This window comes from Chelonoidis abingdonii, chromosome 11 (assembly GCF_003597395.2).
Source record: "Chelonoidis abingdonii isolate Lonesome George chromosome 11, CheloAbing_2.0, whole genome shotgun sequence".
Classification (NCBI taxonomy): Eukaryota; Metazoa; Chordata; order Testudines; family Testudinidae; genus Chelonoidis; species Chelonoidis abingdonii.
Window position 1 is genome coordinate 25,318,559 of NC_133779.1, and position 27,743 is coordinate 25,346,301.

General features: G+C 51.2%; 4 protein-coding genes and 1 non-coding gene across 9 annotated transcripts in view; 1 reads left to right on the forward strand and 4 right to left on the reverse strand.

The window, feature by feature from the left end:
* Positions 1-14,003, reverse strand: part of LOC116836047 (uncharacterized) — a 445,785-nt gene extending 431,782 nt beyond the window's left edge. The window contains 2 exon segments of the mRNA XM_075070366.1: positions 12,359-12,485; positions 13,166-14,003. Coding sequence (XP_074926467.1) covers positions 12,359-12,485; positions 13,166-13,246 — 208 coding nt within the window. The 5' untranslated portion in view covers positions 13,247-14,003.
* Positions 1-27,743, forward strand: part of LOC116824745 (uncharacterized) — an 864,335-nt gene that overhangs the window by 323,126 nt on the left and 513,466 nt on the right. The gene's annotated exons all lie outside the window — the stretch shown is intronic.
* LOC142047424 (uncharacterized) overlaps positions 1-27,743 on the reverse strand; it is a 147,389-nt gene that overhangs the window by 113,410 nt on the left and 6,236 nt on the right.
* Positions 1-27,743, reverse strand: part of LOC116829256 (uncharacterized) — a 385,131-nt gene that overhangs the window by 22,852 nt on the left and 334,536 nt on the right. The window contains exons 12-13 of the mRNA XM_075070439.1: positions 24,932-25,997; positions 7,881-8,447 (exon numbers count right to left, since the gene is read on the reverse strand). Coding sequence (XP_074926540.1) covers positions 7,881-8,447; positions 24,932-25,997 — 1,633 coding nt within the window. The remainder of the gene's footprint in view (positions 1-7,880; positions 8,448-24,931; positions 25,998-27,743) is intronic.
* Positions 18,014-18,085, reverse strand: TRNAG-UCC (transfer RNA glycine (anticodon UCC)). The gene has a single exon. It is a non-coding gene; the product is annotated as a tRNA-Gly (tRNA).

The window sequence follows — 27,743 nt, forward strand, 5'->3', positions numbered from 1 at the left end:
CAGGATCTGGGAGGGAGTTAGGATGAGTGGGGAAGGTGCCAACCTGGGGCAGAGGGTTTGGGGTGCAGGATCTGGGAGGGAGTTAGGATGAGTGGGGAAGGTGCCAACCTGGGGCAGAGGGTTTGGGGTGCAGGATCTGGGAGGGAGTTAGGATGCGTGGGGCAGGTGCCAACCTGGGGCAGAGGGTTTGGGGTGCAGGTTCTGGCTGGGCGGCACTTACCTCAGGCAGCTCCGGGTTGGCAGTGCAGTGGGGCTAAGGCAGGCTCGCTGCATGTCCGGCCTCTAAGCAGAGGGACCAAGGGGGCTCTGTGCAGTGCACAGTGCCTGCACCCACCGGTTGTGGTTCCAGGCCAATGGGATCTGCGGAGCTGCGCTGGGGGTAGGGGCAGCGTGCAGAGCTTCCCTGGTCCTAGGGGCAGCAGGGATATGCTGGCTCCTTCTGGGAGCTGGAGCCGACTCTACCTTCCCCCCACAGTCGGGAAGTGCTCGCGGCTCCAGCCCCATGGTGGGGGGAGGCACTGAAGCTTGGGGCTTCTAGCCTGCAGCGTGGATACTTGCCACGGACTGGATGAAATGAAGCAGCGGGCCGGATGCAGCCCGCGGGCCATAGGTTCCTCACCCCGGCTTATGTCGATGTGACTTACCTTATTCAGGGGTGTGGAAAAAACAACATAAGTTACATCAACTGAAAGGGGTGTCTACACCCCGCTATGTTGGCAGGAGGTCATCAGAAAGAATGGGTGACGGGATACAGCTCTGAGTCAGGAGATCTGAGTGCTGGTGCCAGAAGAATTTATCATTGTGGGCCGCATATCTGCTACCTGGGCTGCCAATTGAGAACCACAGCGGCCCCCCCGACCCCTCTGCCCAGCGCCCCTGCCCCAAGTTCCCTCCACAGAGTGGGACCAGAAGCAGACCCCGCTGAGGGGCTGGGTGGCAGGGTGGCCCCAGACCCCATGGCGTAGCAAGGCAATGCAGCCTCTGACCCCACCACATGAGGGGACCCCACCCCCTGGGCCCTGCAGCCTTTAGCACGCAAGTGTTTTTTCACACCCTTGAACGACAAAAGTTTGGCCAATGAAAATGCCAGTGTAGACATAGCCTGACAGTCTAACTGGGTAAAATCTGATACAACTTGTCTCCTCAAGTAGTTTTCCTTTTAATAGAAACGGACTTTGAAGTTACTGTAAATAAGTTCCATTTCAAATACAAAAAAATAAATAAAAATCTAGACTGGGCCAATGTTCTCTGATATATTATTTCTCACACATATTCCCACACCCCAACCTTTGGAGTGGGGTTTTACATCATAATTCCTTCTGCTAAAGATGGTCAATTACATTAATAAACTTGTCAGGATTAGCCACCACTTCCTGTATTACTAAGAAAACAAACCAGGACAACTGTCAATTTTCCAATATAATTCAGGTGATCTATAATCAGTCTCTCACTCTTTAACCCATAATTTCACCTTTAATTTCCTTTCCATTGGTGTAGCCCAGGGGTCGGCAACCTGCGGCACACGAGCCGATTTTTACTGGCGAACAGAACACCAGACTGTCAGCGGGCTGAGCGGGGCCAGTGGCCGGGACCCCGGCTGGCAGGAGCCAGCAGCTGGAACCCCAGACCGGCAGCGGGCTGAGCGGGGCCGGTGGCCGGGACTCCGGCTGGCAGGAGCCAGTGGCCGGAACCCCAGACCGTCAGCGGGCTGAGTGGGGCCAGTAGCCGGGACCCCGGCTGGCAGGAGCCAGTGGCTGGAACCCCAGACCATCAGCAGGCTGAGCGGGGCTGGTGGCCGGGACCCCGGCTGGCAGGAGCCAGCCGCCGGAACCCCAGACTGGTGACGGGCTGAGTGGAACCGGTGGCCAGGACCCTGGCTGGCAGGAGCTGGCAGCCAGAACCTCAGACCAGCAGCAGGTCTGTAGCGTATTACATTTCTCCCTGTAGGAATGTGCTACTTGCAGAGCACCAGGCCTGGCAGCTGTACGCAGTACACCATAAGTAGCACATTCCCCCATCCGCCCCCTCCCACTTCCCGCCCCCTGACTGCCCCCCTCATAACACCTGATCCATCCAACCCCCTTCGCTCCTTGGCTCCTGACCACCCGCTCCTGGGACCCCCCACTCCTATCCGCCCCACCCAGGACTGCCTCATCCAACACCCCCTACTCCCTGTCCCCTGACTGCCCCAACCCCTATTCACACCCCTGACAAGCGCCCCAGGACTCCCACACCTAGCCAACCACCCCTGTTCCCCATCCCCTTACCATGCCGCTCAGAGCATCAGGCCTGGCAGTCATAAGTAGGACACACATTCCTATGGGGAGCTACAGCCAGACCCGCTCAGCCCGTTGACGGTCTGGCGTTCTCAAAATATGTTCTCGCACCCCTTATCAAAAATGACACTACCATTAGCTTAAAAACTTAAAACTTTGTATATTACAGTCATCATTAAAAAAATGTATCGTGTTAATAAATACATAGGTTTGATTAAACAAAGAAGTTGTACTTAGGTGCCTGTGCTTAATTTGTGTTTTCGATGATTTACCTTCTAAAAAAAGTCTTGCATGTCTCACCCCCTCTCCAGAAAGGGCATCTTGCACCCCAGGTTAAGAACCACTGCACTAAACCAATAGGATCTGCATTTTAATTTCATTTTAAATGAAGCCTCTTAAACATTTTTAAAACCTTGTTTACTTTACAGACAACAATAGTTTAGTTATATAATATAGACTTATAGAGAGAGATCTTCTAAAAACATTCAAATGTATTACTGGCATGCGAAACCTTACATAAGAGTGAATACAGGAAGACTCGGCACCCCACTTCTGAAAGGTTGCCGACCCCTGGTGTAGCCCGCAGGGCTGGCCTGCTGGTGGCTTCATGATATCCTGCCTTTATTTACAGGTCTGCTGTTTGTTTTATTATATTTAGTTTATATTTTTGTGTTGGATTATTCTATTAGGTTTGGCTGTAATGTGAGGATCCCACTGGCCTGTATCTTGTATCATTAGCTCAAGTAAAAGCAGCAAGGAGTCCTGTGGGACCTTATAGACTAACAGATGTATTGGAGCATGAGCTTTCGTGGGTGAATACCCACTTCGTCGGTTGCATCTGATGAAGTGGGTATTCACCCACAAAAGCTCATGCTCCAAAACGTCTGTTAGTCTATAAGGTGCCACTGGACTCTTTGCTGCTTTTACAGATCCAGACTAAACACGGCTACCCCACTGATACTTAGCTCAAGTAAATGAACATAAGTTTGGCTTGTGACCTCTGGCATAGATAAATGGCCTAATAGTTACCCTTTTGGATTTTGGGGAACTGAACATGTCTACCTAAGACATTTGGGACTTAGCAGTAACAACAAGGTAACCACAAGAACATGGACATAATGACCAGAAACTGATTTGAGCAGCAGGTTTCCAGAATGATCTTGTTGGCATTAATAGGTATGACTGTGCTAGCCTACAGGATAAGTGCACCCCGATATTATGGGGGTGAGGACATTAGATTTAGGCACAGGTTGGGCACTGGCATGAATACTCAGGAGAGTGCTCAGACCCCAGAAGAGGGCAAACCACCATGCAGAAGCAGCTCTCGGCTTTTTCATCTTCATTTTTTGAGTCACTTAGCTAGTAATTGAGCTACTCAGCAGCTGACCCTTCAGGTCTATTATCTACCATCAATATCGAGCGCTGAGGAACCTGGACCACCGGACTCATTTGGCATGTCAGAGATGAGGCTGGTCCTGTGTCTCTCACCACCGGGTCCCCAAGGAAGAGAGTGTGGTAATCTAGGAAACTTTTATAAATTGGTGCCACACGTACCCCCAGAACTGTATTATTTCCTTTTGATTTGTGGTTTGGAGCTTTGATAACTTTTCCATTTATTTTAATAAAAGTCTCTCAGGCTGTTTTGTCGAGTGTTCTTGTCACACACCTCAAGTGTCCTTGCAAGATACTGAACTCACTACAACTGAGTCTGTGTAGCCTGATTCCAGGACAAGAACCTTATTATCTTCTCGTCACATCAACTGCTTATAACAACAACATACAACCCTCTAAAAATCAGGCTACATTGGTACCAAAAACACATTCAAAGATCGCAAAATCTTGTCAGTGTTTGTTCTCTTTTAATTCTGTGACACTGCACCCCATTGTTCTTCAGTGATATTATCATATGATCACGGCATAATTATGATGCAGTTTGTACAAGACAGCTCATGTAAGATGTCATTGGAAAAGATATAGAACAAGGTCAGAAAGGGACTATTATGATCATCTAGTCCGACCATCATCACCTAGTCGACCTCCTGCACGTACACAGGCCACAGAAATCTCACCCACCACGCCACTCCTTATATCAAACCATAGCCCTGAGCCATTGAAAAGTCCCTCAAGGCCTGAGGGATCGAGAGAGACGTGGTTGAGACTTAAAGAGTGGCGGAGATCCTCTTGCAGCAAGTGGCGTATCCGTCGCCCCACGCGTGCAGAGGAAGGCGAAGAAAACTCCTACAGGGAGGCGTCTCTGCCAATCGCCCTTGCCGGTGAGCCGAAGGAGAAATCTCGCTTCCCTACGCCTACCCAATATGGCGATCCAGAGCGGCAAATCCGGCCGAAACCCTGAGCATAAATGTGGCCGAAGACCGGCGGGCACCAAGCCAGCACCCAGGAAAGGATATTCGGTCTGCTAGTGAACTCAGATCTCCACCCCACTAAAACAGTCCCATCACAGGCCATTGGGCATATTTACTGCTAATCAGGCAAACATTCAATTAATATCGCCAAAAATTAGTGCTATCCCATCATACCGATGCACACTCCATAAACCTTATGATGCGCTGAACACAGACTGTCCTGCTTGTATGAATGTATCACTTTCGTATCCAACAGTTTTGAATTATGAACTAGATGCGAGATCTGGTAGTTTCACAATGTAGTCACACCAGGTGGACAATCACTAGGCAAGATGGTATAAATAGGAGGATTGGGAAGAACACAAACATTCAGGTAATGTGACATTAGGGATGACAACAAATTGGTTTTTTAGGAGAAGCTTACCCCCTCACTTGGGGATCTTCCTGAGAATGCTCCAGCTGACCAATGGAGGGAATGATCAGGTCCCTCGATCCTGCTGGCAATTGCCCCTACTTATACAGCCCCAAATTGCCGTTAGCCTTCTTGGCAACAAGGGCACACTGCCCTGACTCAGTATCCAGCTTCTCGTCCACTGTAACGCCCCAGGTCCTTTTCATGCGCAGAACTGCTGCCTAGCCACTCGGAAGCCCCAGCCTGTAGCGAACATGGGGATTCTTCCCGTCCTAAGTGCAGGACTCTATGCACTTGTCCTTGTTTGAGAAGGGGCTCATCAGGTTTCTTTTTGGCCCAATCCTCTAATTTGTTTAGGTCCTCTGCTAGTTTCCCTACCTCTACCCTTCAGCATATCTATCACTTCTCCCAGTATATAGTGTCATCTGCAGACTTGCTGAGGCGGTGCAATCCACACCATCCTTCAGATAATTAATGAAGATATTTGATCGAAACTGGCGTCCCAGGACTGACCCTTGGGGCACTCCGCTTGAAACCAGCTGCCAACTAGACATGGAGCCATTGATCACTACCCAAGTTGAAGCCCGACGATCTAGCCAGCTTTCTATCCATCTTATAGTCCATTCATCCAGCCCATTACTCCGTCTTTTAACTTGCTGGCAAGAATACTGTGGGAGACGGTATCAAAAGCTTTGCTAAAGTCAAGGAATAACACAGCCACTGCTTTCCTCTCATCCACAGGCCACTTATCTCCTCATCAGAAGGCAATTAGGTTAGTCAGGCATGAATCCTGCCCTTGGTGAATCCATGCTGACTGTTCCTGATCACTTCTCTTCCTCTCCTCTGCTTCAGAACTTGAATTCCTGGGACCGCTCCATAGTTTTCCAGGGACCTGAAGGAAGAGGCCTGACTGGCCTGTGTTCTCCGGATCCTCCTCCTTACCCTTTTTTAAAGATGGCACACAGTAGCCTTTTCCAGTATCCGGAACTCCTCTGAATCACCATTGAGTTTTCAAAGATAATGGGCCATGCTTCTGCAATCACATCCGTCAACTCTTTGAGCACCCTGCAGATGAGCGCTCCGCGCCCAATGGCTATGTACTTATCTAGTTTTCTAGAATAGTCCTGAATCACATTCTTTCTCCACCAGAGAGCTGGTTCACCTTCTCCCCATACTGTGCTGCCCAGTTGCAGCAAGTCTGGAGCTGCTTGTTTGTGAAGCCAGAGGCAAAAAATATCATTGAGTACTAGCTTTTTCCACATCCTCTGCCACTAGGTTCTCCTCCATTCAATAGGGGCCCACACTTTCCTTGACTATCTTCTTGTTGCAAACATACCTGAAGAGACCGCCTTACTTGTTACGTCTTAACATCTCTTTGCTAGCTGCACTCAAAGCGGATTTGGCCTTCCTGATTTCACTCCTGGCATGCCTGAAGCAATATTTTTAATACTCCTCCCTGGTCATTTGTCCAATCTTCCACTTCTTGTAAGCTTCTTTTTTGTGTTTAAGATCAGCAAGGATTTCACTGTTAAGCCAAGATGGTCGCCTGCCATATTTACTATTCTTTCTACACATTGGGATGGTTTGTTCCTGCAACCTCAATAAGGATTCTTTAAAATGAAAGTGTCAAGTGAAATTCCAGAGCAGATTGCATCTGATGACTCAGAATCAGGAGAAGAGATTCTCTCATGACATTCTCCTCTGAGCCATTCAAACCTGCTTCACTCAGCACTGTCTCATTATTGAGTTATGTTATGTACAACAGTTTTAGCATCCTAACATCCTCATAATGAGAGGTGGAGGGGACAGCCAACCTTCCCAAAGGTGGCTTGGCCAACAGGTAGAAACTGGGATTTAAACTCCAAATGATTCCACTGTGTTTGGGATCCATTTGAATTCCCCTTCCACGTCTTTGACACTTTCTTCAGCCGCCATGGTGACTCTGATTAAAGTCAAAATGTCATCTGCAAGCACAGACAGCTGAGAACACTGCATCACATGACACTGAGAGGTGCAGGGACAGAATGTGAAGAAGATAAACTCTGCATGGCTCAGACAGGAGGTAACAGTTCTGGAGCGATGGGGAAGGAGGGAATCTCTGAGTCAGCCCATCTACATCTAGTGTCACAGAGACTGACATGACACTTTTTTTCCCTGCCCCTGCCCTTCTTCAATTAAATATAATGAAAAAAGGTCAACAAATAACTGCTCTTCAGCACAACTCAGAGCAACGTGAGAATAACTGGGAATGATACAATTTGTACCACTGGTGACACAAATAACTTGGCAAAAGGAAGAACAGTATAAATGTGATTTTCCTGGAAGGATGGACCCACTCCCATTACTCCTGGGACAATGGAGTTGATAGTAAGGACAACTGGGTCCACTCCAAAACAGGGCAAACTACAAAACCGCAAAAGGCAAAAATGGGCACCTCTTTTGGACAAGCTGAGGGATAATGGTGGTGCAGACAGTTCAAACAGCCTTAAAGGTTACTACATGGGAATTAGGAAAACTATTCAAGAAAATAAACATTTTGATAGATCTATAAAAGCAGCAAAGAATCCTGTGGCACCTTATAGACTAACAGACGTTTTGGAGCATGAGCTTTCCTGGGTGAATACCCACTTCGTCAGATGCTCCAAAACGTCTGTTAGTCTATAAGGTGCCACAGGACTCTTTGCTGCTTTTACAGATCTAGACTAACACAGCTACCCCTCTGATACTTGATAGATCTAGAGATTTTCATGGTGTTTAGCTCCCTTGCAGATTCTATGATGATAGATAAGGGCTGAGCTCTGAGTGAAGCTTTTCCCACACTCACAGCATTCATAGGGTCTGTCTCCTGTGTGGATTCTGTGATGTCTAGTCAGGGCTGAGCTCCGACTGAAGCTTTTCCCGCACTCACTGCATTCATAGGGTCTGTCTCCTGTGTGGATTCTGTGATGTCTAGTCAGGGCTGAGCTCCGAGTGAAGCGTTTCCCGCATTCACAGCATTCATAGGGTCTCTCTCCCGTGTGGATTCTCTGATGCGTGGTAAGGTCTGAATGCAGAGTGAAGTTTTTCCCACACTCACAGCATTCAAAGGGTTTCTCTCCTGTGTGGATTCTCTGATGCCGAATGAGGTGCGACCTCAGAGAGAAGCTTTTCCTACACTCACAGCATACATAGGGTTTCTCTCCCGTGTGTATTTTCTGATGTATTGTAAGGTGTGAGCTCTGAGTGAAGGTTTTTCCGCATTCACAGCATTCGTAGGGTCTTTGTCCTGTGTGAATTCTGTAATGTGTCATGAGGGTTGAGCTCTGAGAGAAGCTTTTCCCGCACTCCCAGCATTCATAGGGTTTCTCTCCCGTGTGGACTCTCTGGTGAGAGATAAGGGATGAGAGATCAGTGAAGCTTTTCCCACACTCACAGCATTCATAGCGTTTCTCACCTGTGTGGATCCTCTGATGTGTACTAAGGTGAGCCCGGCGAATGAAGGTTTTCCCGCACTCACAGCATACGTAGGGTCTGTCTCCTCTGCGTATTCTCTGATGCGCATGAAGGACTGAGTGGTCCCTAAAGCTTTTCCCACACTCAGTGGATGGATTTTTTCTCTGATCCCTGAGGATTTTCTGCTGGGCTGTGGTTTCCTTGAGGTCCTTGTGAGTTCCTCGAGAGCAAATGAATTTATCCGACTTCTCCCCTGGCTGTTTTCCCTGCTCTCTCTCTGGTGTCTGATCAATCTCACAGGATTTTGTCTGCTCACGACTCATGGAGACATTCCCTTCGGATGTTTGCGTTAATGCTCTGTGTGGTTCCACTTGCTCAGCATCTTCCTGCTGAGAATTCTGCTCCTCATTTTCACTCACCATCGCATCACCTGCTGTGATAGAAAAAAAAACTCAAAAAGGGATGGAAAGGGGAAGACCAAACCAGAATAAGTGCTGGAGAGATGTCAAATAAAAACCAGTAAAAGCAGCAGAGAATCCTGTGGCACCTTATAGACTAACAGACTTTTTGGAGCGTGAGCTTTCGTGGGTGAATACCCACTTCGTCACCCACGAAAGCTCACGCTCCAAAACGTCTGTTAGTCTATAAGGTGCCACAGGATTCTCTGCTGCTTTTACAGATCCAGACTAACATGGCTACCCCTCTGATAAATAAAAACCAGGAATTGAATTACCCCAACTCTCCCCCGACAGGGGCCAGAGGACAGGATCAATTCTGCCTTCACATCCCATCTAAATTCTCAGTGGGAAGGGAATTAGCCACTCACAGGTGTCAGTTAGGATCTGTAGGAAGCCATGAGCTATATCTGACTGGAGCATATGACATTTGCTGGGGCAATCCTAAAATCTGAGAGCTCATGAGGTCTTTGTAGGGTATCCTAGATGTTTCTTCAAGCACTTTCCTCACCTGTGCAGGGACCTCTTAGGATCTCTCTTTCCTCTGAACCCTGGAGGTCTGAGACCCACGGCTCTTCCCCTTGTTCCAGCTGGGAGATCACATCAGGTTTGGAAACTGTAAACCCTGCTCTGACGAAAGAAAATAAAGGAGGTCAGGTGAATCCATAGACTTTGTCCCAAAAAACATTCTATTAGCTTAACCCCAGTCCTTAGTAAACCAGTGAAATCCCAGGGCCAGCTCTCCAGGTCCTCAAAGGTGCAGAACACCTTGCTTATGAGCGATTGAACTACCAACATATCTGCTGGGAACCCACATAGACACTGTGACAGTTGGTACCCCTGTATTCACTCTTTTACAAAATGATATATTTTGTCCAAAGTATGCCTTGTGAGGTATCACTGGAAAACTCGAAAACCCGCTGAATATTAACTGTAAAGTTATGAGACTTTACTGTATGATGTTACTGAAAATGTTACAGTTCTGGCGAACACCCACAGACCAGTTCCTCAGAGACAGCAAGGCAAACAGCTGGCCAAACAGCCATTCTGTGGTCGGGGAATGGTGCGAACAAGACATTTACATTCTATCACAGGGATGGCTAGGAGCTCACGTCCACAACAGACAGCCCATCACTATGACTCAGCTGAGAATTGAAAGTGTTTCTAGCACAAAGGACTGAATTACAGTAACTCCTCACTTTAAGTTGTCTTGGTTAACATTGTTTCGTTGTTACGTTGCTGATCAATTAGGGAACATGCTCATTTAAAGTTGTGCGATGCTCCACTCTGATGTTGTCTGGCTGCCTGCTTTCTCCACAGCGGGCAGCCTCCCTATGCCCTCCCCTCCCCACAGTACCTCCCGCCCGCCAGCAGACCCCATGGATCAGTGCCTTTCCCCTCCTTCCCTGCCTCCTGCCCACAGCAATCAGCTGGCTTGTGGTGTTTTGGGGGCAGGAGGGAGAGGGAGGAGCGAGGACTCGGCACACAGGCTCTCCCTCCCTCCTCCGTCTTCCGAATGCCGCAAGGCATTGCCCCGGACAGGAGGGGGGGGGGGGGAGTCTGTGCACTGAGTCCTTGCTCCTCCATCCTGCCCTCTAAATGCCACAAACCAGCTGAGTGCCCCAGGCAGGACGGAGTGGGGGGGACGAGGACTCGGCAGGCCTCCCCACTCCCTCCTGCCCAGGCAATCAGCTGGCTTGTGGCGTTTAGAACTGGGGGAGGAGCGAGGACGCAGCATGGGAAGTATAGAGGGAGAAGGTGTGGGGGACAAGAGGCAGGTCAAGGATAGGGGTTTGGGGGAAGAAGGGGAGTGGGTGGGCTGAGGGTTGAGCCCCCGGCCTCTGGTGCTTGCAGAGTAGGGGAAGCTGCTGCTGCTGGGCAAGGTGCTTCTCCCAGCCTACAGCACCTTCAGCCTCCTTGCCTGCCTCATCTCCAGTGCCAGTGGGCTGGGCCTGTGGAGGGTAAGACAGGGGCACCCCCAACTATAGTACAGTACCTGTATTAAGGCCTTTTAAAATGTATATAATGCCTTTTGTCTGGCAAAAACAAGTTTCCCTGGAATCTAATCTCCTCTATTTACATTAATTCTTATGGGGAAATTGGATTCGCTTAACATTGTTTCACTTAAAGTCGCATTTTTCAGGAACATAACTACAATGTTACGAGAGGAGTTACTGTATAAAAAGAGGTAGAGAAAATGCTTGAGACTCTCCCCCCAACCCTCCCCTCCATCATAACATCAACTCCTTCTGAAGAACTCAACTGGGGGGGAAGGGAGGGAGAAGAGTCCTGGCTGAAAAGAAACACAGCCTGCCACAACATGTGGTGAGAGAAAGACATTTGATTTGAATCTGTTTTAGCTTGTTTAGTTCGAAGTTATATTGGACTTGTCTACACGACCAAGTTATGTCAACAAAAGCAATGCCGACACTAAAATATCGGCATAATAAAAGTCGGAATGTCATGTTCGCACTCGCTCCTTCTGTCGACAGAGCAGGTCGACGGTTGGGGCTCTATCATCGACAGTCTGAGCAATGCACTCTGGGTACTTATCCCACAGTCCACCTCAACATCTTCTGTCACTACGTGTTGTGGGAAGGTGGAGCAGACGCGGGGTCTCTTGGGACCGGGCTCAATGCATTGCTTTCTGTCCCAGCACTCCATGGGCTTCCAGCTTTCTTTCGCAGCATTTTTCAACAGCCCTTCCTTGCTGTGCACATCTTTGTGAGACGGGATGGATCCCGCACTGCTCTCCTATGCTCTGTTAACTGTCAAGACAACATCACGACCAGCAGTTCAGTTAAACGTGAAGGTCCTACTGAAGAAGACTCTCAGGGGCCTGACATGCTGTGTGATATGGATAGGAGCAACTTTAGTTGCTTTTGGCGTTCACAAAGCAGCTGCAGAGGGTAGATCATCACTTTTGGGCTCAGGAAACAAGCACCGAATAGTGGGATTGTATCGTCATGCAGGCATGATATTTCTGTGCTGAGTGTTGTAGGTTGTGTTCGTGAAGGAGCACAGGGGGGTGCTCTTGTCCCAGAGATTGGCAGCAGCCCAGGGGCCATACTTGCTAGTTGTCTCCAGGGCTCAATAAGGGGTAAACGAAGTCAGTGGCTCAGAAGGACTCCTCGGGGGTGAGATCTCTGAGCCGGTTTGTGCAGAGCAGGCTCAGTATTTGAGGGCAAGCCAGGGGTGGGCAGCTTCTGTTCCTGACACTGGACCTAATCCAAGTTTTGCTTCAGCAAAGAGAAGGTGTTAGACTGTGTGTATGCTCTGTTCCCAGAGTGCTGCTGTGTGTGTCACTGGCATGTCGGGGTGATGCTCAGACAGGGCAGCGGAAAGGCTCCATTGTGGGGGTAGCGTGAACCTTAATTCTGCATTCCCCCTTCTCAGAACCGATGGGACGGGAACCCTTACCCAGCGAGGTCACATTCTCGTAGTTCTCCTGCATGACGGCTCTGTAGAGGGCTCTCTGAGCGGGGTCCAGCAGAGCCCCCTCTTCCCTGGTGAAATACACAGCCACCTCCTCGAAGGTCACCACCCCCTGAAAGAGCGAGAGTCCAACACTCAGTACCTGCTGCCCCACTCACAGCCCCACTATTCATGGAGGAGAGGAGCCAATTAAATGGAAGCTCTGGATGGCTCGCAGTCTGCAAAGAGTCCCACCCCCACCCTGCTCAGAACATCCAGGAAACACCAGGGTGAGAGGAGGAAGCGAGAGCCCCTTGTCTCTCCCAGCAGATCCATCACTCCCCTACTAGCCACAGCCTGATACAGGAGATGAGTCCCCAGCAGGGTCCAGGAGGTAGCCCAACATCCTCCTCATTGTAAGAAGCTGGGTATGAGGGAGGGACACCTCCCCTAAGTCTGACTGGTGGGTGCCCCCTTCATATCTCACAGCAGCCGCTGGTTAATCAGGTCAGGCTCCAGCACTGAGAGTCTGGTCAGTTTTCTTAACCCCATCAAGGTGAGGTGTTTCCTGTACCACAGATTAGGGTATTTCCAACTCCAAACCCCATTGGTCTGTTCCTAGAATCTAGGTCACTTATTAAACTAGTCCTGGCAGGTTTGCCAGACACCCGTCCTCCTCCCTTTATCCACCCTGTGAGTTTCCTGCCCCACTCCAACCACCAAACCAAACTGCACAAACCTTCCCACCTTCTGTGTATTTGCTGCCCTGCTCCCACCTGCAGAAACCCACCAGCCACCCCAGCTAATCCCTACCTGAACTGACTCCACTGCAGCCATTTTTCTTCCCTGTCCCATGGGAGGCTGGGATGAGCTGGAGGGAGATGCGGACGTCATCTGCAGCTCGGCAAGGCGAGAAGGGCAGTTGGGGATGTTTCAGAACAGGCTTCAGTTCATTTCACATCCCTATTTCCTCAGGCTCTTTTCCTGCAGACAGACATGATAGATTCTGCCATGCTGGGAAATTGCTTGATCGCTTTATTACAGTGTAGACCTGGCCTCACCTGCCAGTCTAAGCTCTCAGAGATATTTTTAAGCCTTTCCAGTAACAAAGTCTTTATTAGAAAAGAGCAAAACCAACAGAGTCACTGTGGAGGATTCCCTCTGACACGGACACCATGGCAGCCACACCACATCAGGGGGAATACGGAGTCTGGAACTGGCTTTTTCTCTCTCTGTTCCTCATTTTGTTTACAGGAAAGTGATTCCACCCAGGGGTGGCTACCTTTTTCTCCTACTGCCCCTTTCAATCTCTCTTTCCCTTGGCCCCTCCTCCTGCCCCTCTGGCAGGGAAAGCCCCATTCCTGGGTTCTTTGCTCTCCCGTGGCTGGATTTGCTCCTGTAGTTGCTAATGGGAGGAGAAATGAGGAGGGGCTGTTTGTGCAGCATCACTTTCATGCTAGTCCCTGGTATAGTAGAAAGAGAAAGCCTGAGGCAGGAGGCCTGGTGTAAGGCCTAAGGCCCAAACTAAAATCAAGCCCTGCTGATACAAAGCAAAGTTTGCAAGAGTCAGGCTCTGAGCAAAAATCATGTAAATACCTAGCAGAGGGGTTGTATCAGAGCATCCCGATACAAAGTTATGGTATAAACACACTCCCCAGAGATGATACAGGAACACTGATCCCTCCCAAGGATCAGGGCAGGAGGATTAGCACTACACTCAGAGACCTCCTCATCCTGTGCCAGCTGGAGAAAAGAAAAGGGGCCACTCAACTCTCCTGTTACCAGCCAATGAGGGGGAGGCCTCTAGCTTTGATGTCTATTAAATATGTGGCTGATCTCTTTAGTCCGGAAACCTTTTAACAAAGATAAAGGTGGAAAGAAATGATTCTCAAAGGAGAGGGGAAAGATGATTATTGGGTAACATAACCCCCTACAACCTCCAGGATGGAGAACAATTTAGGGCAACAGGTTCCCCCCAAAAAAGGAGAAGTTGCTGGGATTTATAAGCATGTGGAACAGCCCCGAACCTGAGAGGATTTTTAATAGACAATAGAAAGAGAGAAAACCTGAAATTTGAGATCAATGTTCAGAAATAAAAGAGAACAGGGTGAAAATCTAAGGAATTTTGGATCCACTTTTGTAAATAAGAGAGAAAAGAGGAAAATTGGAGGGATTTTGTAACAGTTGTGGAGATGAGGTTATTTCCCATCAATATTTGATAAAGGAATAGAGAAAATGGGCAACATTTACAAAGATTTCACATCCACCGTCAAGAATCTGAGGAAAGGACTAAATCTGAGATGATGTTAGCATTTCATAATTCGAGAGAGAGAAAAAATTCTCAGAGCATATTCCATTAGTAATAGACAGCTAGACAGACCGCGGGACAAAATGTTAGTGCATTTGATAGCAATCTTTGAGTATGGGGGAGAAACAACGTGTATGATAATACAGGTCTGTCCCATCTTACGCTGCGGTTATGTTCCGCAGTCAGCGCGTAAAGCAAAAATCGCCTATAATCAAAATTACATTGAGTGTAATGGCGGGCGGAATCGCCCGCACTACAGAAACAGTATTTAAATTGCTATTTTTCTCCTTGTTTTCGGACCGCGTAAAGCAGAAACCGTGCATGTTAAATGCGCCTAAGATGCGACAGACCTGTATAAGAGAAAAACGCCAAGATCTGAGGGGATTTTATGCTGCTATTAAATAACTAGAGGGAAAAGGGGACAGTTTGACTGGATTTTATGTGACTGTCCAACACATAAACAGAAAGTGATGGTTCCCCCCAGCACCACCATTCACATGGGCCACAGGGAGCTCTTGGGGGACCAGTTTTAAGGTGGCCGGGGAGGGGGAGCTGGAAGGTCCCTGGATGAGGGAAGGGGCAGCGGGTGGGATGGGCAGAGGCTGGGGGAGACTGTTGGCAGTTTGGGGGGACTACTCGGGGCAACAATTTCCCCCCGGGCCCAGGGCAAACCGCTGCAGATACAATGGGTGGGGACCCCCCATGGGATGGGGTTGTAAAGGGACATTGGAGGGTTATGGGGAGAACGGGGGGATGGGGGGAGCTGATGGGGGGAGGGGAAATGGGGGGGTCACCCCGGGTTTTACACCCACGTGTGACACGGGCAGAGAAAAGGAGAAGAACTGGAGCGAATCTGTACTGGGGGGGGGAGTGGGCAACAAACAGGGACCAGATCCATTACCCCCCCCAGCTCCAGCTTCTCCCCTCAGCTCCCCCCGCCCCAGTGGATTTCCTGCTGCCAAGACAGTTTCAACCCCCCCTGTCTGACCCCCGGTTTTCACCCCGCTCGCCTCCCCCACATGGGGCACCCCCCCGCACTGACCCCCCTCCGGAGCTCCCGCTCCGCCACCTCCCCCCACAGGGAAACCCCTCGTCTCTCACTCACCTGCAGCCGCTGGCTCCGGGGCTGGTCCCAGCTGGAGAAATCCCCCCCGGCCGGGCAGGGAGGGGTTAACGCCGGGCTTTCCCCTCCCCCCCGGCACCGACCGCAGGACTCGGATGGACCGGAAGTGACGCAAATCCCCCCCCCCCCGGCGCGCGCTGACGCCGCAGCGGCCGTTTGTGCCGTTAGGGCGGTTGGGGCGCGGAGGGAGAGGGCGGGGCTGGCAGCCGCGTTGGGCCCCGATGGGGGCGTGGCAGCCCCTAGGCCCTGCCCCCGAGTGGGGGCAGGGCGGTGCGCTGACCTTTGCCCTCCTTCTCCCAGCCAGATGGGGGGAGGGGGGCTGGTGTGGATGGGGGGGGGGTCTGCCTGCCCCTGGGTCGCTGGTTGTATTTGCCTTTGTCTCCATTGACCCCAGGGCGAAGGGCCCCCCACAGCTCGGCGACACCCCCACCCGTGCCCCTGAGCCGGCCCCGAGAGCAAAGCCCCCTCTCCCGCCCCCCCCGGGTCACCCTGCGGCGGGCGGGGGAAACTGAGGCACGCAGCGGCTTCCCAAAGATGGCCGACTGCTCCAGCTTCCTCACGCCATGGCCATTAGCCAAAGCCACGTGCTCCACCAAGACGGGGCCCTGCGCCCCCTGGGCGACACCCCCATTATAACAAAACTCTCCGTAAAGACGTCCTCTGAACGGTCCAAATTCTCTTCTAGAAACGCCCCCGGGACCAGGGAGACCAGACAGCAAATGTGAAATATCAGGACCTGGGGCGGGGGGTTATAGGAGCTTAGATAAAGTCCCAAAAATCAGGACTGTCCCTATAAAATCAGGACATCTGGTCACCCTACCCCCCAGCAGGAGTGAAAGGAGAAACCCCCAGCTCTGCACGGAGCTCCCGGCTGATTTACTGGGGGCACGGGGGAGAAATTATTCTTTGCTGCTGAGCAGGGAACCAGGGCCAGTGTGTGGGAATCGAGGTGCCCAGCCTGGCCCAGCAGCTTTTCTCTCCACTTCGGACTTGTCCAGGCTGAGCTCCATGGGAGCATCCTGGAGAATAAAGACTCAGTCGATTTGCCAATGCTCATGATTTTGCCATGAGAACGACTGTTTTCCGTCAAGCCCCAGCTCTGGGAGTCCAGTGAGCATGTGATGATTTCAGCCTTGACTTTTAAAGAAACAGTACCTGGCCGTGGAGAAAGCTGCAAAATGTTACCCCCGTGAGCCCCAAAGGCTCATCAAGTGGAAGGCAAATAAATACAGGCGATTCCCCAAATCTATGATTGTTACGGAAGCTCCTGATTTCGAAGCCAATCTGGCGATTTTTGGTGACCCTGACTCCGGGTTTTTGAACGTTTGGGGTCGGCCATTCTGCAGACTGAGAGCTGGGCACCCTCCTCCGCAGCTTTAACTCTCTTCTCCTTCCTGCCGCTGTGACGCAGCTGGGGATCCCCACTCCCACAGACACTGAATTCCCCACAGGGCTGTTCTGGGGGCTCCAGGCCCCCACCCCAGGACAGACGGGCCAGTAACCTCACATCACCCCTTTGTGACGGCCAGGGACCCTGCAGGGACAGCAGCTCCATGCTGGGCCCTAGGGCCCCCCAATGCACCTGGGGGGAGGGGGCAGTAAACCCCATCTCAGGGGGCCCCTGCTGCCTGGAGGTGACTATATCCTCACAGCCCCTCCCCCTGACACCCCCATGGACCCTCCCTCTCACAGCCCCTCCCCTTCACCCTGACACCCCACGGACTCTCCCCCTCACACCCCCTCCCCCTGACACCCCCATGGACTCTCCCCCTCACAGCCCCTCCCCTCACACTGACACCCCCATGGACCCTCCCCCTCACAGCCCCTCCCCTCACACATAGAGATACTTGTTTGCTGGGGCCTGACATTACAAACCTAGGGGTGAGATTTCTGAGGATTTACTCACTGAGCCTTCCCCCCCCGCACCCCGTTTGGCCTCTTACCCCATGGCCCCACACAGGCTCAACCACAAGGCTCTGATCCTCCTCAGCCTCTTACCCCATAGGCCCACCTGGGCTTGACCCCAAGGCCCTGTCCCCACTCGGCCTCTTCCCCCATGGCCCTATCCACGCGGCTCCTCTTCCCACACTTGCTCCAAGATCCTTGTGTATAGTCTCACCCCTTTCTTCCTCCACTGGGATCTGGGACATTCATTCTCCCGTTCCATTGATAACGTGATACAATGGGACTGAAATTAAACCAATTCCCAGCCAAGAAAAGGGCACGTCCCTGCATTGGCCGGGAATCGAACCCGGGTCAACTGCTTGGAAGGCAGCTATGCTCACCTCTATACCACCAATGCATCTAGCAGGAGTGTTTCTCCCAGGTGCCACTTATGCCAAATGACTCACCCCCAAGCACTCAGGAGCCAGCCAGACAGGCGGGAGGCAGCCTGTGAGCAGAGACAGGTTCCCAGAGTGACTGACAGATGGGGACATGGCCTCAACATCCCAGCCTGAGGTAGCTCCAACCCCATCTCTGCCCTCAGAGAAGGGAAATGAAAATCACTGACCATAATGACAAATTTGACCCCAGCAGGTAGGAGACAGCTTCTTTTAAAGCACATTTTGGGTTGGTTCCTGCTACGTACAGATGGGTTTGTTGCTGATGATGATTCCAATCCTTGGACTCTGCCCGGGTAAGGACCGATTCAGGCTGTCACTCAAGTGAAGAAGGGAGACAATTTTTTTTGACAGGGACGGTTGCCTCATCTTAAGGGTGTTTGTCTGTCACCTTCTAATCTAGTGGGTGATACATGTAGGCAGCCCCCGCTCCTGGGTCTCTCCCGAGGAAATGAAGTTTCTACACAAAATCCCAAAGCTTTTCACCAAAAGGAGGGAAAGGAAATGGTCAGCAGAACATAAGGAAGGTAACATAACCCCGTTCTTAGGGGTAAGCCGTTCTTTTTGGTCAAGGTCCAAATTTCTTGGTCATGGTCTACTCAAAGTCCAGCCTCCAGAGAAAATAACAATAAAAATATTTCAGAGTCTGTTCAAAAGTGTCTGGCAGTCCGGATTTGGCCCATCGTCCGCCTATTGATGACACCTCTTCTATCAGAGGGGTAGCCGTGTTAGTCTGGATCTGTGAAAGCAGCAGAGAATCCTGTGGCACCTTATAGACTAACAGAGGTTTTGGAGCGTGAGCTTTCGTGGGTGAATACCCACTTCGTCAGACGCAGGTAGTGGAATTCCAGGGCAGGTATATATATGCTAGCAAGCAAGCTAGAAGATAACGGGTTAGTCAGTCAGGGAGAGGTGAGAGCCCTGCTAGCAAACGGTTGAAACCAAGGGAGGAGAAACTGGTTCTGTAATTCGGCAAGCCAGTCACAGTCCTTTGTTTAGTCCAGAAGACTGATGGTGTTCAAAGTTGCAAATGACTGAAGCTCAGCGTTTCTCTTTGCAAGTCTGGTCCCTGAAAGTTTTTGCTGCAGGATAGCCACCTTAGGTCTGCTATAGTGGGCCAGCGGAGGTAATGTCGCTGTCCTACAAGGTTTTTGTTATTGCCATTCCTGATATCTATTTGTCCATTTATAACCTTCCGTTAGTGACATGTCCAGTCTGAGCCGATGTTACATAGGTCAGAGGGGCAATTGCTGGCAATATGATGGCGTAGTAATTTACATTGGTGGATGTTGCAGTTGAATGAACCAGTGATGGGTGGCTGATCGGTTAGGTCCTGTGAGGTGCCGCTGTGTAATATGGGCAGAGTTGGCATCGAGGTTGTTGCATGGATTGGTCCTGAGCTGATTACTATGTGTGCGGGTGGTGCAAGTTGCTGGTGAGAATACGTTTCAGTTGGCAGTTGTCTTGTGGGCGAGGACTGGCCCTGCCACGCCAAGACCTGTGAAAGGTGGGATCATTGCCCATGGATGGGTTGAGATCCCGATGATGCGTGGGGGGTTTTAGCTGGGGGCTGTATGTGATGGCCAGTGGAGTTTTGTTGGTTCTTTCTTGGGTTGTCTTGCAGTAGGAGGCTTCTGGTACACGTTGGCTCTGTTGATCTGTTTCCTAATTTCCTCGTGCGGTATGTAGTTTAAGAAATGCTTGGTGAGATTTGTAGGTGTTGGTCCTGTCTGAGGGTTAGAGCAGATGGGTTGTACCTCAGTGCTTGGCTTGAGACAATGGATCGTGTGATGTGCCCGGGATGGAAGCTGGAGGCATGAAGGTAGGTGTAGCGGTCGGTAGGTTTCGATATAGAGTGGTGTTAATGTGACCATCGCTATTTGCACCGTGGTGTCTAGAAAGTGGACCTCCCCGTTGTAGATTGGTCCAGGCTGAGGTTGATGGTGGGGGGAAGTTGTTGAAAATCGTGGCGGAATTTTTCCTAGAGTCTCCTTCCATGGGGTCCAGATGATGAAGATGTCATCAATTGTAGCGTAGGTAAGAGAAGGGGCGTGAGTGGACGAGAGCTAGGAAGCGTTGTTCCAGGTCAGCCATAAAATATTGGCGTATGTGGGGCCATGCGGGTGCCCATAGCAGTGCCACTGATTGGAGGTATATATTGTCATCAAACTGAAATAGTTGTGTTGAGAAAAGCACAGAGCTCAGCAGCCAGTTGTGCTGTGGCATCATCAGGGAACTGTCCTGACAGCTTGTATTCCATCTGTGTGTGGGATGTTTGTGTAGAGAGCCCTCACATCCATGGTGGCTAGGATGGTGTTTCTGGAGGTGGACCAATGCGTTGTAAGTTTCCCAGAAATCAGTGGTGTCACGGAGATAGCTGGGGAGTGCTGGGTGGCATAGGGTCTGAGCAGAGAGTCAACATATCCAGACAGGTCCTTCAGTGAGAGTGCCAAATGCCAGAGATGATTGGGGCGTCCAGGATTTCTGGTTTGTTGGATCTTGGGTAGTAGATAGATAACCCTGGTCGGGGCTAAGGTAGCTGATTTCTGGGTTTAGTGTAGGGAGTGTCCTGAGTAGATGGTCCCAAGTTTATTAGTGTATTCCTCAGTGGGATCTGAGGGAAGTGGCCCTTAGAAATTTGGTACTGAGAGAGTTTCTGGCGGCCTCCTTCTGGTAGTCAGACCTGTTCATGATGAATGACAGCACCTTCCTTTATCAGCCCCTCTTTGATGATAATGTCAGGGTGGTTTCTGAGGCTGTGGATGGCAATTGCGTTCTGCGCACGACTTAGGTTATGAGGCAAGCGTGTCGGTGACCAACACCTACAAATCTCACCAAGCATTCTCATAAACACAATACCCGCACGAGGGAAATTAGGAACAGATCAACAGAGCCAGACGTGTACCCAGAAGCCTCCCTACTGCAAGACAAACCCAGAAAAGAAACCAACAAAACTCCACTGGCCATCACATACAGCCCCCAGCAAAAACCCCTCCAACGCTCATCAGGATCTACAACCCATCCTGGACAATGATCCACACTTTCACAGGCTTGGGTGGCAGGCCAGTCCTCGCCCACAGACAACCTGCCAACCTGAAACGTATTCTCACCAGCAACTGCACACCGCACCCAATAGTAACTCCAGCTCAGGAACAACCCAATCCATGCATACAACCTCGAGCCACTCTGCCCACATATCTACACCAGCGACACCATCACAGGACCTAACCAGATCAGCCACACCATCACTGGTTCATTCACCTGCACATCCACCAATGTAATTAACGCCATCAAAATGCCAGCAATTGCCCCTCTGCTATGTACATCGGCAACTGGACAGTCCCACTACGGAAAAGGATAAATGGACACAAATCAGATATCAGGAATGGCAATATACAAAACCTGTAGGACAGCACTTCAACCTCCCTGGCCAGCACTATAGGCAGACCTTAAGGTGGCTATCCGCAAGCAAAACTTCAGGACCAGACTGCAAAGAGAAACTGCTGAGCTTCAGTTCATTTGCAAATTTGACACCATCAGCTCTGGACTAAACAAAGACTGTGAATGCTTGCCAATTAACAGAACCAGTTCTCCTCCCTTGGTTTTCACACCTCTACTGCTAGAACAGGGCCTCACCCTCCTGACTGAACTAACCTCGTTATCTCTAGCTTGCTTGCTAGCATATATATACCTGCCCCTGGAAATTTCCACTACCTGCGTCTGACGAAGTGGGTATTCACCCACGAAAGCTCACGCTCCAAAACCTCTGTTAGTCTATAAGGTGCCACAGGATTCTCTGCTGCTTTCACCTCTTCTATGCACATTGACTCTGAGAGGTGATTTATCTCCACTTTCTTGGATTTGAAGAGTTGGTTAGTTTTACCCTCGGTATCCCACCAGGCTGACCAAGCCACGTTATCCATGGTGACACTAGGATTGAAGGATTCTATCGTATTATAAAAAAAAAATAAACAAAGATGTGGTTTGAATGTGAGCGTTCTGGTATGAAAGGCTGGTTCCCCCCGTTGAGTCCCAAATGCTCTGCTAGAAACACCCCTGGGCCCCTGCACTCCCCAGGAGGAGTGAAAGGAGAAACCCCCAGCTCTGCACGTAGCTCAGACTGATTCATCAGGGGTGGGGGGAACTGACTTTCTTTGCTGCTGAGACAGGAGCTAGGGCAGGTCACTGGGAAGCAAGGTTTCCTCTCTGCTTCCTGAGGCCCTGCATGCTTTAGACCAGGGGTTCTCATCCTTTTTTTCCTGGACCCCCCCGCCCCTGCAACATGCTATAAAAACTCCACAGCCCACCTGTGCCACAACTGTTTTTCTGCACATCCAGTAGATTAAAAGCCGGGGCCAGCATTAGGGGGTAGCAGGTAGAGCAATTCCCTGGGGTCCCACCCTACAGGGGTCCCCGTGAAGTTAAGTTGCTCAGGCTTCAACTTTGACCCCGGTGGTGGGACTCATGCTCAGGCTTCAGCTTTCTGCCCTGGGACCCAGCGAGTCTCACGCTGGCCCTGCTCTCTGGGTTATTTTAGTCGACTCCCTGAAACCGGCTCGCAGCCTCCTTGGCCCCAAGTTGAGAACCGCGGTTTAGTTCCTGTTCCCCAGGGCAGGCAGCTGCCTGGTGTAGCTGGCAGTGCCTGAGTATCCTAATCTGAAGGGCCTCAGTCCAACCCTCAGTGAAAGCAGCAGGTTTTTCTGCCCACTTCAGACTTGTCTGAGCAGAGCTCCAGGGGAATCCCAGAGAATAAAGACTCAGTCAGACTGATTGCTCCTCCACACCCAGACTGATCTAAAGCAATAACTCTCTCTTCTCTTTCCTGCTGCTGTAACGCAGCTGATAATCACCACTCCTAGACGTGCTTTCCCCACAGACACTGAATTCCCCACAGGGCTGAGTCCCCACAGGGCTGTTCCGGGGGCTCCAGGCCCCCACCCCAGGACAGACGGGGCAGTAACCTCACATCACCCCTTTGGGACGGCCAGGGACCCCGCAGGGACAGCAGCTCCATGCTGGGCCCTAGGGTTCCCCAAAGCAGCTGCTTCAGTTCAACCCCCATTTCAGGGGGCACCTGCTGCCTGGAGGTGACTATATCCTCATGGCCTCTGCCCCTCACAGACACACCCCATATCCCTCCCCCTCACAGCCCCTCCCCTTACACTGATACCCCATTGTCCCTCCCCTCACAATGACGCCCTGTAGTGCCATCCCCTCAGGACTGTCCACCTCTTTCCCCTATGGGTCCCTACTCCTTTTGCCCCCATGGGCTGGGCTGAGTGAGGGGGGGGTCCAGGCCTTTCCACCCTGTGCTCCCCCATGGGTAGGTGAGGAAGGCGTTTCCTATGCTCGCTGCCTCAAGCATGGGCCCCTCTGCCCCTCCCCGGGGGCTCAGAGAAGCTTTGGGGGAGGAGCTATGAGTGGTTTGTGGGGAACAGGAGGGTTATCCGTGCAGAGCATTCAGGGGGTACAGTAAGTGGGGGTGTATGAGGTAGCAGCCAGGCCAGCAGGGTAAGGGCTGAACCCCCTGCACTGCAAGGTAACCCCCCCACCAGACACCCCAATCCCAGCACTGGGCCCAGGAGATTACAGGCTGTTCCCCCATCTGCTAGTGAGGAGCCTCCCAATCCCAGCCCTGGGGTTTGGGAGGGTTATACCCTGCACCCCTGTGCCCCCCCCCATGCCAGCTGGCAGAAAGAAGGAGACATTTCTGTGCTGGGCGTGAGGGCCAGGATCGGATGTCGTTTTACAACCCTAAATCCTTCAGAAATCATGAGTCAGTCCCCTCCCGCTCCCAGGAGAGATTTTGAACACATGGGGTCGGTTTGTTCCCTGCCCAGCGAGAGCAGCCCCAGCTCCCCGCAACTCCTGGGCCAGGCCATGCTCAGCTCCTCCGGGAAATGCCCTAGGCTGCTGCTGCTCAAGGGGACTCCTCCCACACACACCTCCCCACCAAAATTCCCTCTAAGCTGCCCCACCGGAGGTGGACTCCACCCCCATGCCGCCTCTTCCCCCACCCCAAGCCTGATAACCCAATTATTTGTGTTCTTCTGCATGTCCCAACCATGTTTCCATCTAATTAGACTGATGGGCCAATGCTGACTGTGCTTTTACTTGACATCTTCTCTTCTCTTCTGCTCTCCTGGTTCTCCTCCTACCTCTCTGATCTCTCCGTCAGCGTGTCCTGCATCACGGCCCCTCCAACTTTCTTTGTGGGGTCTACACGGTTCTGTCCTGCTTTGTGGTTCCCCAGAAACACCAGTTCCCGGTCACCTTCTCCCCTCCCACTGCTCCCCCTTCTCCCAAGGAGTCCTGAATTGGAGCCTCACAATCTCTCCTATCACCAGTTGCGCCCACCTGACAGTCACACCTTCCATGCATTTGGGAAGTGATTGGAGTTCATCATGATTTACTATTTAAAGCGTTGCTCTCAGAACATTTTTTTTTTTTTGGTGCACATCTGGGGCTAAAACCCTGATCCTCATTCTCCCCCCGGAACAATCTCAGTCCCTCGGCATTTACCTTACGTGGCTCCCAGAAAGCCATACTGAAAAAGGACACATAGTCACAGGTCTCATAGGACAAAGGAGTTGATAATAAGGACCACAGGAGAGACTCCAAAGAAGAGTGAATTGCAAAGGCAAAAGCTGGCAATTCACGTGAGTAAGCTGAGGGAACACAGCAAAGCAAATGGTACAAATACCCTTACAACCTACAAGAAAAAAAACCTCCTTTGTCATGCCTAGACAAGATCTGTATGTTGTTCATCTCCCTTGCAGATTCTCCGGTGATAAATGAGGTGTGACCTCTGATGGAAGCATTTCCCACACTGGGAGCATCTATAAGGTCTCTCTCCCGTGTGGATCCTCTGATGTCTAACCAGGGCTGAGCTCATGCTGAAGCTTTTCCCACACTCACAGCACTCATAGGGTCTCTCTTCTTTGTGGATCCTCTGATGTTTACTAAAGGCTGAGCTATCAATGAAGGTTTTCCTGCACTCACAGCATTCGTAGGGTCTCTCTCCCGTGTGAATTCTCTGATGATTAATAAGGGCTGAACTGACAGCAAAGCTTTTCCCGCACTCATAGCATTCATAGGGTTTTTCCCCTGTGTGGCTTCTCTGGTGCCTAACAAGGCGTGAACGCCGCATGAAGGTTTTCCCACACTCACAGCATTCATAGGGTCTCTCTCCCGTGTGGATTGTCTGATGCGTAAGAAGGTCTGAGTGGTCACCGAAGTTTTTCCCACACTCGCCACATTTGTAGGGTCTCAGGCCTGTGTGGATTCTCTGGTATCTAATGAGGTCTGAGCAGTAAATAAAGCTTTTCCCACAGTCACAGCATTCGTACGGTCTCTCTCCCACATGACTTTGCTGGTGTCTGATAAGGTCTGAACTCTGACTGAAGCTTTTCCCGCACTCACAGCACTCATAGGGCTTCTCTCCTGTATGGTTTCTCTGATGTCTAAGAAGGTGTGAGCGCTGAGTGAAAGTTTTCTCGCACTCACAGCATTCATAGAGTCTCTCTTTAGTGAGGATTCTCTCATGGGTAATAAGGACTGAGTGATTAATGAAGTTTTCCCCATGCTCAGTGCATGTGTTTTTTCTCTCTCCCATGACGATTCTCTGCTGGGCTGTGGATTCCTTGAGGTCCTTGTGGATTCCCTCACAATGAATGGATCCACCAGCTTTCTCCCCTGACTGATTGCCCTGCTGCATCCCTGGCCTGCGCTGAGTCTCACAGGTTTTTCCTGGCTCATGACACATGGACGCATTCCTTTTAGATCTTTGTGATAATCCCCTATGTGCTTCCACTCCCTCAGCCTCTTCCTGCTGAGATGTCATCTCCCTGTTCTCACTCACCATCCCGTCACCTGATGGGAAAGAGAGAGAAACCTCAGAAATAGGAATGGAAAAGCAGAGAGAAACCCAAAAGTGTTGGACAGATGGTGGAAATCATCAGGAACCGAATTCCCCCAAACTCTTCCCCATGTGGGGAGAAAGGAGGGAATGGAGTCTGCCTCTATGTCATATGCAAACACTCAGAGGGACGAGACAGAGCTCCTGCCAGGGGTCGGGATGGGTAGGAAGCTGTGAGCCATATCTGCCCTGAGGACCTGACACTTGCTGGGGACAATACTGAACATGCAGTGCTCACAAGGTCTTGGTAGGCAAACCCACTTGTTTCCTTCGGGCACTGCCAGCCTTTGTGGTGGTTTAACGAGTCGTTACCTCTCAGGAGCTCTCTTTCAGAGCAATTTGTCAAAATGATTTCAAATCCTAATAGTGTTCTCCCAAGAGCCTGCAATCTTTCCCAGTTTGGTGTCATCTGCATATTTCATAGGCATCTTCTCCACTCCACTGTCCATGTAATTAATTAAACTATTGAATAGTACTGGACCCAGGACTGACCCCTCTGGGACCAATTACGAGACATCCTCCCAATATAAGAGAGAACTATTGATAATTACTCTCTGATTACTGTCTTCCAACCAGTTGTGCACTATCATATATTAGTTTCATCTACCCCAGTTCCTTATGCAAAAGTCACGTGGGGCTGTATCATTATCCCTAAAATCAAGCTATGACAACTCCACTGCTTCCCCCCATCCACGAGGCCAGTAATCTAAGTTCCCTCTAAGCTGCGTGGCCGTGCAGCAGGCTATCAAGAGCCAAGGAGGCACCCAGGACTGTAGCCAGGGAGAGGCACCTCTCCCCCGGCCCCAGCCCTCTAAGGATCAGGCCTTCGTCTGCGGCCAGATTAAAAGAGTGGCCAACAGCAGCCACTGGTTGAGAAGCAGGAAGTCACATCCTCACATTCCAGCTAAATGACAATAAAACAATGTCATATCGGGCTGTTAAGAAGGAGAACTTGTCCTAATAGCTCCCACTATCACCAGATAAAGAAACAGATCGTAAGAGAGTTAAAGAAAACTGAGTTCGATAGCGTCTGTCTGGCAAGAAATCATTTCTCAATAGTTGTGGTTGTGAAACCCTCATTTCTGTATTGTTTTATCTTTATGGTCTCTGCCTCGGCCCCAACCCCAGAGCTACTGCAGCGGGGAGAGGCACCTCTCCCCCCACAGCCCAGGTGCTGGTGCAGGGAAAGAGGGTTGGGGTGACCCTGCACCCCAAACCCCTCATCCCCGGCCCCACCCCAGAGCCTGCACCCCTCCACCCATCCAAACCCTCTGCCTCATCCCTGAGCTCCCTCCCACACCCTGAAACCCTCCTCCCCAGCCCCACCCCAGAGCCTGAACGCCCCCTGCCTCAGCCCTAAGCCCCTTCCTGCACCCCAAAACCCTCATCCCCACCCCCCAGAGCCCGCACCCCCTCACCAATCCAAACCCTCTGCCCCATCCCTGAGCTCCCTCCCACACCCTGAAACCCTCCTCCCCAGTCCCAGCCCAGAGCCTGACCCCCCCGCCTCAGCCCTAAGCCCCTTCCTGCACCCCAAAACCCCTCATCCCTGCCCCCCCAGAGCCCACCCCCCCACATACAGACCCTCTGCCCCATCCCTGAGACCCATCCCGCACCCTGAAACCCTCTTCCCTAGTCCCACCCCAGAGCCTGCACCCGCGCCACATACAGACCCTCTGCCTCATCCCTGAGACCCATCC